The sequence below is a fragment of the Hordeum vulgare genome, chromosome 1H (genome assembly GCF_904849725.1).
Source record: "Hordeum vulgare subsp. vulgare chromosome 1H, MorexV3_pseudomolecules_assembly, whole genome shotgun sequence".
Taxonomy (NCBI): domain Eukaryota; kingdom Viridiplantae; phylum Streptophyta; class Magnoliopsida; order Poales; family Poaceae; genus Hordeum; species Hordeum vulgare.
Window position 1 is genome coordinate 269,043,992 of NC_058518.1, and position 11,372 is coordinate 269,055,363.

At 45.7% G+C, this 11,372-nt stretch overlaps 1 protein-coding gene and 1 pseudogene across 1 annotated transcript; one reads left to right on the plus strand and one right to left on the minus strand.

Moving 5' to 3' along the window:
• Window positions 1–3,450: 3,450 nt before the first annotated feature.
• Window positions 3,451–8,585, minus strand: LOC123430719 (protein NPGR2). Its single transcript, XM_045114569.1, has 6 exons — window positions 8,306–8,585; window positions 7,393–7,682; window positions 6,393–6,642; window positions 5,011–6,224; window positions 4,323–4,473; window positions 3,451–3,946 (listed from the first exon to the last, which is right to left on the minus strand). The coding sequence occupies exons 2-6, from the start codon at window positions 7,639–7,641 to the stop codon at window positions 3,630–3,632; spliced, it is 2,181 nt and encodes a 726-aa protein (XP_044970504.1). The 5' UTR covers window positions 7,642–7,682; window positions 8,306–8,585; the 3' UTR covers window positions 3,451–3,629.
• Window positions 8,586–9,362: 777 nt separating this feature from the next.
• LOC123398494 lies at window positions 9,363–11,020 on the plus strand (annotated as a pseudogene).
• The last annotated feature ends 352 nt before the right edge of the window (window positions 11,021–11,372 follow it).

Consider the following 11,372-nt stretch of genomic DNA (forward strand, 5'->3'; position numbering starts at 1 on the left):
GGGGCCGATGACTGGAGAAGAAGGACGCCACGGGAACCGGCACGGAAGTGCGTAGCCCCGCGACTGGGGAGCGCCTGGACGTCGAGGGGCGCATCCCGAAGCCATGCCGAATCGTCGACGATGAAGGAGAGTGCGCCGAAGAGGATCTCATGACCCATGCACAGATCTCCGCCGGACGACATGATGAAAAGATGAAATCACAAACTCGTGGGAAGTTGCTTAGACGCCTGCCCCACGGTGGGCGCCAACTGTCGTGGGTATAAGTCTGATAGTAGAAGTGTAGGGTACGAAAAGATGGGCAGAGCCTTAGCTACGGCGAGGATGTATGAGTTCAGGCCCCTCTACGGTGGAGGTAAAAGCCCTACGTCTCAGTGCTCTTGGGAGCTTAGTGTCGAGTGGATTATAGGATTACAGCAAGTGCCAACCCCTGCACCAGTGGGGAAGGGCCGCTTATATAGAGTGCGCTGCCCTTCATAATGGCCCCGGTGGACAGGGGTGGAATAGTGGCGAATAAATGTCTACGTTAGAGGTAACGCAAGCCTTAAATGCTAATAATGGTGTATGAAAACGTATGACCATTGCCCTCCTGGGAGGTTAAGATGTATAGAGTGGATTCCAGTCGGTACGTTAAATATGCTCCGAGTGCTCGTCGCCGACTGGATGATGGTGGCGTCCTTAGTTCAGTCGGAACTGTCTAAGGGCCTTGCCCTCTATGAAGGGTAGTCCTTGGGTAGGACCTATAGGGCAGGCCTATGACCCTACCCTGGGACTATAACCCCATCAACGTGAGTTTCCCAATCACGCATGTCTTGATGAAATTGGATGAACTGTTCAAACGTTGCCGCTCCTCCATGCTCAGGCACAACATTCTCAACCTGAAACTGAAACCCTTGATCGTATAGACGTTCCGGGCGCTCGTCTTCTATGATCATATTGTGCATGATCACACAAGCAGTCATCACCTCCCACAGTTTCTGCGTGCTCCAGGTATTACAAGGATACCGAACGATACCCCATCGAGATTGCAAAACACCAAAGGCACACTCGACATCCTTCCTAGCACTCTCTTGCTCTTGGGCAAATCTTTTCCTCTTCTCTCCGACAGGGTTGGGTATTGTCTTGACGATAGTGGTCCACTGAGGATAGATACCGTCACCGAGGTAGTATCCTTGTCTTAGTTGTGGCTGTTGACAGTAAAGTTCACCGGTGGTCTGTTGCCTTCGGCAAGCCTATCAAACACCGGCGAGCGCTGAAGCACGTTGATATCATTGTGTGATCCGGCCATGCCAAAGAAAGAGTGCCAGATCCAGAGATCTTTAGACGCCACGGCCTCTAGTATGACAGTGCAAGCCCTGACATGGCCCTTATACTGCCCTTGCCAAGCAGAAGGGCAGTTCTTCCACTCCAACGCATGCAATCTATGCTACCAAGCATCCCTGGGAAGCCCTTGCTGGCATTCATCGCCAACAAACGGGTTGTATCTTCAGCAGTCGGCTCTCTCAAGTAGTCAGGGTCAAACACAGCAATAACAGCCTTGTAGAACTTATACAAGGACTCTAGGCAAGTAGACTCGCTCATACGGAAGTAATCGTCAATGAGATCACCGGGCACTTTGTATGCAAGCATTCAGATGGCGGCAATGCATTTCTGATAAGAGGAAAAACCTATCTTGCCAACGGCATCCTCTTTGCACTCGAAATAGTCATCATAGCCGACCACCCCCTCTCTAATACGGTTGAAAAGATGCCTACTCATACGAAAACGGCGGGGGAATTTTTGATGTTTGAACAACGGGTTTGTTGTATCAAAGTAGTCCTTTCAAAGAAGGAAATGACCGCTCTCTCGGTTGCGATTCAACGCCGGAAGGTGGCCCGGAATGGAGCCACAGAACAACGGCCGCTGGTTGTTGAGGTGGTGATGGACCGACACAGCAGCCAATATCTCCTCCTCGTCATCGAACGACGAATCGTCGGAGTCGCAAAGAAAATTGTGAAAATAAAACTCGTCAGCGGAGTCCATTTTATACCTTGGCAAACTGTCGAACAGCTTGCGGGCGTCGACGAAGGAGACGGACGGCGAACGGAGTCGCGGCGCGCACGGGCCAGCTAGCTGCCCTGCCGGCGTCCGATGATCTTGCCGGTGAGGATCTGGCCGGGCGGCGAGGCGACTTCTTGGTCGGGGCGGGCTGTGTAGTGGGGGCGCGGGGGGAAGCAGTCGGCTCCCCGGCGGCAAGACGACGGCGGCGGGCGACGTGGGAGTGAGCGGCGTTGCTGGGCGGATGTGGAGGTGCCGACAGCTGGCAGAGTCGCTGGCAAAAATGGGCGGTGGCGTTGGCGATGAAGAAGGCGGGCGAGGGTTGGATGGGGGTGGCCAATGTGTCATCGACCAGCGGGCCCGGGGGAGGAGAAGACGAGCGTGCGCGGGTCCGTCGTGTGTGTGCACCGATACAAATCTGACTCAAAAATGGGTCGGAAATGGGTCGTCCGCGGACGAAAACCGAACGCGCGTCTGTTTGGGTCGACGCGTTGGGCCGCCTTTTGTTTCCGCACCGACCTAAACGAACGGCGCCGGACGAAATGGGTCGGCCCATTGGATTTGCTGTATGCATGCTTCTCGTCTTAGTTATTTCCACTGTGAATAGTCTAAGTGGTCAATATTTAATCATGCATTTCAAACCATGAGGGTAATCTTCTAAAAGTTCAGCGCAAAAACCTTTGATCCAAAAGACATAATGATCACGTAACATGGAATCTGAAAATGCGGCCTTACTATATACTACTTCCTCCGTTTCAAAATATAAGACCTTTTAAAGATTTCATTAAAAGACTACATACGGAACAAAATGAGTGAATTTATACTTTAAAATATGTCTATGTACATCCGTATGTAGTTCATAATGCAATCTTTAAAAGGTCTTATATTTTAGAACCTTTCCGTGCATCATTGCTGAGCTGCCTGAATAGACTTGATGCCAGCAAATATCCATCAGTCTTGAGCAAAACCACCGACCAGAATACCATCTCAATTAGTGCATGACAAGAGACTGCTACCGCCTCCGCATGAACAACAGTGAAGGGTCCTCTTCCACGTACGGGGGGAGGCATCCAAGAAAAGTCTACAAGAATACTGTTTGAGGCTATCTTAATGCTTGACAATCATGCTCAATCCATCGAACTACAACCACTTTGGTTGCTTGCCACCAGTATCCACCACAATCCTGCCACACAACATTTAAGACATAATACTGGTGGAATGCAGTTAATTTCAGAACCTTGGTAACACAACAGGAACATCTTGTATCTTGTATGATTTTAAACATATGAACAGAAAAAATCCATTACCTAAAACTTGAGACAATTTGCTTCTCAAGATATATTCACTTTATAGTGCAACCCGTAGATCACAGAGGCTCATAGTGAATTGAGAAGAACGATGTTCTCCTTCTCTATAGAAAACAAATTCCAACTATATATTAAACTGTTTAAGAAAAATGGAACATTGTCCGATGATATAACCTCTCAATCATGCAGGTCATTTCTGCAACTCTGCAATCTACTTCCTCAGTGTAAGTGAAACAAATTTGAAAGAATATACTGGCTTACAATTTCTATAGCCCCTGTACATATATGTTATCTGAAAGGTTCTACAGGTGCTGTTTCCTCAAGAAGTGCAGCAGCTTGGAAACATTCAGCAGCCTCAGCTGCTGACCTGCCACCTTCCTCTTTGTAGAGTAGGCCAAGATTAAACCATGCCATGTGGTTTGTTCTATCAAGTTGCAGTGCATCAGTCAGGAAGCACCTTACAAAAGGCAATGGCGTCTCCCCAAGTTGTCGTAGAATAGTAGCAGTCGATATCAAACTTGGAACATGTTTACCATCAAAGTCTAATGCTCGAAAATAAGCCCCCAAAGCTTCTTTTGGAAGATCTTTCGCTTCACATAGTTTTCCTGGAAATAAAATTGCAGCAAGTAATATGAAGGAAGTATCTTAATGAAAAAAAAAAGCTGAATAACTTTCTGCAAATACTTGCTCAAGAAACTGTAAGGAATGCATTCTAACTTATAATGACCCCATCTATACATTGAAAAATGGAAATTGTGTGCTTAGAGAATGACACGTACTTATAGAATTTTTCAAAGATAAGACAAATAAACTAAAAAATTATCAATATTTTGCAATAATAAATGAATAAGTAAGCCCCAACTGGAGCTTTGATGATCAATTATGTAGACACGTTGATGTTTTCTTACTTCCAACTCCAAAAATATTTTTACAGAAGATAAGATTCCACAGTATATTTGTATAAAGATGGACAAGATTAACCTGTAGCATGCCAAGCCAAGGCAGAATAACAACTAGTAGCTCTTATCTTTGATACACAAACTTCTGCATCCCTCCACTGTGACATGCCTAGGTACAAGAGAGCTAGATCATACCAGGTCACTGTTTCCAGGCTTTTATCATCTTCGCCACCCTGTAAAAGTCATGTAAAAATGTCAGACATAGTGACCTAATTGCTACTCTGCTATGGACATAAGCCGCATAACCACAAATATAAAAGGATGAAGAGGTTACTTCGGTGGACCTTACTAAGCTCCTGACCCAACAACTAGTCCTATGCATGTATGCAGCAGTCAACATAAAGTAACACTTGGAATTGAAAGACATATTGCTGGCAATCACCCTATGGCTCAAGTTGATTAGCCTGTCCCTCGCGTTGGTTAAACACTACCCATTCAAACTTTTCCTGTTTTTAGAAAGGGGAACAAAACTGACTATCACATCAGCTGAACTATGCCATCAGCCGAATCTTGAATATATATGAAATGTTCATGTCTTATTGTCTTCAGATCATTACACAATGCACCCTACTCCACTTGGCAGAAAAGGCTACTACATATTTTATGAATTGATCTAATAGCAACATGGAAACTTTAATTTTGTGTAATAATCTAAATGCTATGGGCAAGAAATTGTGATTCCTCAATTAGATTTGGAAATAGGAGAGCACCTTTGCCAGTGAGATCCCAGCTCCAAAACTTTTTGTTCTAAGTTGAATTAAAGCAAGAAGTTGGGTATATGTCCCAACCGCATCCCTCAATTGCCCTTGTGCGGCCTGAATTCTAGCTTTGGTTCGCAACAAATCTCCTTGATTCCATTTCCCAGTCTGATCAAGAGCAGCATCAACAACTGTTTCAGCATCAGCAAACAGTTTTTGTGCACTTAGTATTCGAGCTAAAAGAAGCCAACTCCTCAACTCTGATCCAGCCTCTAACTTCACCAGTTTTTTTGCATAAAAAACTGCTGCATCTAACTTCCTCTGCTCAGCGTTCTCAAGGCTCAGATTGTACATTATCCTACAATCTTGCCCATGCATGTTTTTTTGGGCACTGCCAAGTACTTCGAGTGCTTCACACTGCCAAGAAGCTCGCTCAGTATCGGATATAGCATATCTAGCTTGATTAGAAAGGGAAACACCAAGCAAAAAATCTGCAACAGCCGCAAATTGTTTGCATCCTCCCTGTATATTACTTATAGCCCTCCGTGCATAGGCAGCACCTTCAGCATGATCACCCTTCTCAACGCAAACTTTTGAAGCTAGGAGAAGTTCTTTGAGACTGTCAGAATCCTGTCCAAACTTCAGTATCCTTTTGAGTAGATTCAGGGCAGTAGAATCATCTTTTTCGGCTAGGTAACACAATGCAACATTGTATGACCATTCTCTTTTGTCTAGCAGACCAGGTAACAGTTCTTCAAATTGTATAGCCAGTGGTTTTAGCTGCCCTGACATGGACAGTGCAAAGGTAAGGTGATGCATCACAGTGGGATCCCGCTCAACCCTCCTCAGATTAAACTTCCTCAATAGAATCATTAAAAGGAGTGTAGCCTCTTCCATATTGTTGCGTGGTACAAATGAACCATCCAACTGAGAATGGAGATTTGGAGAGCGGGCTTCGCAGCCACTGTACAGAAGAAAAACAGCAAATTCCTTTTGTATTTTAGCTATGGTCTCTCCATCAAGATTCCAGTTATTGAGAAGAGACCTCCTGTATTCAGAAATGGCTTCAAGAGAAAACCCCGCTAATTTCCATAACTCAGGGAGAAACTCTACGGCCTTGCATATTATTTCGTTCAATTTACAACCTTTTCCGAAGCCTGCTGGTAAGCCTTCAGGTACTGCTGCTTCCACAATATCCAATATCATTCTGCACTCTTGTGCAGCATCTGCAATATCAAATTGAATTGAAGTTATGCTTACAGTAACCACACACATGACTGTCGCAATGCTAAATAAGAATCTTTTTTAACACCAAAAAACTAAAATACCAAGCAATTGTGTGCACATGTGTGAGTGTGCATGCCTATTCATGTGTGTGACAAGATATGGGGTACCTTTGAACTTTCCGAGATCATGAAGTGCTCTTGCTTTGAGATATATTGCCTCCATAAGTAGGCTCACAGCATGCAAGGGCATTGGTGGAGCATCCCATTGTGAACGAGTCTTTCGGCGATGTGCTTTTCTAGCGATTGAGATTTTCATCTTAGGAACTAATGAAGATATGTCTATCCCGTCAAACACACGAAGTGCTGCTTCTACATGTCCTCGTTGGTACTCTAGCCTTCCTAGCAATGCCCTTGCTTCCTATAAAATGTAAATGCCAAAATACACATTTATGATCATGTATTGAATGTGGGAGTTAGTCAAGAATGCAATCAGTAAATCTACAGGCGGTGAAGTTAAGATATTGAAAAAAAAAAGGTATTCAAGCATATGATCAAATCAAAGAAACAGACTTCATGGGGAAAAAATCATCAATATTTTTCTGAAAAGACAAATAATTTACACCTAGAAAGCTTCTCGACTAAATTGCTTGGGTAGTATATATTGCAGATAGAATAGTGAAAATTCAAATTAGAAATAGGTTTTTGTTCGGCAAATCGCATGCCAGAAAAGGATAAAGCAGCTGGTTTCCTAAAACAGCAAGGAGCTAACGAGCCAATTCTGGAAGGAGATAAAATATGAATATTTCCATTCGATTAACTTATCGGAAACAGGTAGCTCGGCACATGTTAAAATTTTACAACTAAATTCATAAGGAAGCATAAATGGAAAATAGGAACCACAATTAACTTAGCTACGAAGCAATGTTAATAAAATTACTTCACAAGGAACTTATGTACAACTAAATTCTTAAGGATGCATAAAAGGAAAATAGCAGCCGCGATTAACTAAAATATGGAGCAAACTAGATGTTAATAAAATTACTTCAGAGGGAACCACAAGATAGATGGGAAGCATGTTCAAAGACTTTACATTCTGCAAGCAATGCAGTTAGTCAAAGAACACTCTTATCAAAACAACAGCATTAGTTCCACAAAAGGAAACACTGACCTCATAATTAAGGCAGACGCCCTCCCGGAGTGATAACTCAGCTTCTTCAATGTTGCCATTATCAAGGTATTGCTCGACTTCTCCATTCCTGGAAGAATACCCACTGGCTGAGAAATCTTTCGTAAAAGTAGAGTCCGATGACCGGATGGTGTCATCTGCCCCTTTCAGCTGCTCTCCAGAGCAAAGGCACTCCATTGCCATCCGCCGGACAAAGTTCCTTAATCTTCCCCTCCCTTCCCTACCCTCCATCCTGCTGTATCATATGTCGCCCCATCTCTCCACACAATTACCTAGCATTCAATAGCATGTCCACCATTACTAAACATTGTGAGAAAAGATACAACAAAAATAATCACATCGTAATACAGCCTTGTCATGCTACCATAACAACCAATTTAGCAATCGAAGCACATCTCAGCGATACTCCATGAACTCGATGGTTTACACGAAACTGAACTGGGGAATAAGGATTTTTTGAAAAGAGAGGGGAAAAAAATCAACTAACCCATGAAGAACAGGACAAGATTCGGCCGCCGTCGACAGCAGATCGAGATATCTGAGCAAACTCCAGCCCTGAGTTCCCAGGAACTAGCCCTAAATACGGATCCCACGGACCGAAAATCCCTCCTTTATTCCAGGAACTCCACGAGAGTTTCCCCCCAGGAAAGAACACGGCCACCGGCAGAGCCCTATCTACCGCCGCCTACTAATACCTGGCGAATTCCCCAACTAAATGCAAGATTCGAAGCTCACAACCTCCTCTTGCCAGGTCTTAAAACCCGGCGGTGAGAAAGCGAAAGAGTGAATCAAGATACATCGCAAAGAATAAAGCAAAAAAGGTGTAAAAAGACCAATCGACCGGGGCCAAGCACAGAATAGTTGAGTTTTTATTTAAAGAAGAGAACTGCCTCACCTTTCCTCCTACCCAAACCCAAAGGAAACCTAGCTCGCCGCCGACTCCGTCAAAGAGCTCGACCAGCCGCCGAAACGAGCAGTGTCGCGCTCGGCGACTTGAGCGAGCCCGGGGGTCGAACGGATCACCGGAGCGCCGAGGAAGCGGCGGTCTTGAGCCGGCGGATCGGTGAACGAGCCGAGTTCCGACTTAGAAAATGGACGAATCAAGGAAACGGGAGGGGGACGGGAATCTACCCTTGTTTGAACAATGAGACGTGGGTGGGGTAGCTGGGAAAAATGGTCATAGTCGTACTGACTCTGTGACTCGTGTTTTCTTTCTTTTTTGGATGATCGCAGAGAATGCTTGATCCAAGGGACTAAAACTAGTCTAATTAAAAATAGTTTTTTTAAGAGGCTAAATTCCAAGCACCCCTGACTAAAGAGGTGCTAAAATTAGTCTTAAGGCTAAAATCTTTTAATGAGGGGTATCCTTAGAGGGTGCTTGGATCCATGGGACTAAAGCTAGTCTGACTAAAACTAGTCTCTTTGAGAGGCTAAAGTTCCAATCACCCGTGACTAAAGTGGGACTAAAATTAGTCTAGAGACTAAAATCTTTTAGTCATGAACCCCTACTAAAATTCGTTTCAGTCCTCTCTCTCCTCAATTAATCTCTCCTCGTTTTACTCTATCATTTAATATATCTGCTCGTCTGTTCCCCTGCCTCGAGGGCTCTTTCCCCTTCTGCGGGTCGTGCTGCCTCCGCCTCTGCAGGACTCCTCCACCTTTGCAGCGGGTCGTGCCGCCTCCACCTCTGCAGGACGTCGGCGGCTCGGCTACGGCCGCGCCTCCACCTCCGCAGGACGCCGCCGGCTCGGCCGCTGCCACGCCTCCGCCTCCGCAGGACGCCGCCGCACCTCCACCTTTGCAGGTCGTCGCCGCACCTCCACCTCCGCAGGACGCCGCCGCCCCTCCACCTCTGCTGGTCGCCGCCGGTTCGGCCTACTACCGCCCTTCCGCCCCCGCACCAGATCAGTCCTCTGTTGCTCGATTTTTCTTCAGTTTTTGTGCTTGTTCTTTCATTAAGCAGATGAGAACATTGTCTCAGATCACCTGGTGCTGCGGCAGAGGCCATGGACGGCGCCCCGTTCGATTTCTTGTCTCAAACGGAGTCATCTGGTGCTGCGGCGGAGTCCATGGACGGCGAAGGGTGGGGCTTGACGCCCCCTCGTCTCCGGCGTGATAGTTCCGGCAGCCATGTTCCGAGGATCGGGAATGTCGCCGCACCGTGCATGGACCTGGGGAACCTTGACCTCAACGCCGACTACGCCACCGCCTCGTACCCCGACATGACCATGTACACACATATTCTTCAACGGGACAGCGGCTCCGGTCAAGGTTTCCCCCCACAGAGGGCAAGATCAGATGGCTTGCCGGTGCGAGGTCGTCCACCTCGCCAAGGTCTGTCCATAGCGAGGGCACCAGGTGCTCGCGGCAAGGCCGTCGTTGCGTCGGGGGGAGGTGATGTTGCTGCCATGCGAGTTGCTGCACGTCGTGGGGGGTTTAAATGGCGCGGGCAGCAGCAGGAAGCGTCAATTCCGGTGGATGATGATGACGGCATCGAAGAAGACGAAGATGAAGATGATAACACGCTGAACCAGCACAGGAAGGTATGAAATTCTGCTCACAACATTTCTTTGAAACAGAGAGATGTAGGCTATTTACTTATGCACATTTCTTTTAGAGGCCAAAAAGCAAGGCTAATTGGACCGACGAAAATACATACATTTTGTGTGAGTTAGCTTGTGAGGAGATAGATGATGGCAATTTTACTGCTAAAGTTTGGACCAGTCAGGGTTACAAAAATATGAAGGAGAAATATTATCAAAAGACAAAATTGTGGCATCCAGGGAGGGAAGTGAAGAACAAAATCCAGAACCTGAAGGGTGTGTACAATGATTGGGTTTGGTTGCAGCAGCAAACCGGATGCGGCCACGACGAACATGGAGAAGTTACGGCAACTACAGCTTGGTGGGAGAGGGAGATCAAGGTACGACAACTAAAGCTTTTTCATGATCAAATGTAACACTGCGTACATTGAGATATATGCTAATGTTTTACAAATACTATTTTGCAGAGTAGACCAAATCTCAAGAAATTTAGAAAGGGTAACCCTGAGTACATTGGACTGTTGCATGAGATGTTTCATGAGGTAGTTGTGGATGGTACTTCTGCTTACGTACCTGGGCCAGAAGATGATACAAAGGCAAACGACGATGATGATGATGTTGCGGATGGCAGCCCAATGAGTATCAATACCCGCAAGAGGGATACCAGCTCGGTTGATTTTAGGAGTACAACAAGTAGTCCTTTAAAGAAAATGAACATGGAGAATGGCAAAACTAAGGGTCCATTTTTGAGGACTTTGAAGGAGATTACCACCAGAATGGACAAGGAAGCTGAGACATCAAACACTATATTGCAGGCAATTGTGGACCAAGGCAACGAAAAGGCAAAGAGAAGTGAGGAGCGTAAGGTAGCAGTAGCTACATGTCAGCAACTTGCCATTGAGTGTGGGGCAGCAGAGGAGTCAATTGAGTACTTTGTAGCCTGTGACTTATTCAAGGACAAACACAACAGGTTTGTCTTCCAGAACATGAAGACCCCTCAAGCTAGGCTCATATGGTTGAAGAGATGGTGCAAAGCAAAGAAGATGTATGACGAAGATGAGTCTTAGCTAGGTTGTCATGTATCCAATGTCTCCTATTGTGTTATGTGTCCTATGATGAGTTGGGCTAATGTGCACCTAATTACTATGTGTTGAATTGCTATGTGCACCTAATTACTATGTGTTGAATTACTATGTGCACCTTTATGTTTTGAATTGCTATGTGCACCTAATTACTATGTGTTGAATTACTATGTGCACCTTTATGTTTTGAATTGCAGGATGACTCTACCGATGGTGATAGTATTGATGAGCCCAGTGAAGAGGAAAGTATTGATGAGGACTCTAGTGATGAGGAAGAGGAAGATGCAAGGAGAAATAGAGTGCTAGCACTACTCCAGTTGAGGCGGAAAAGGCTCAA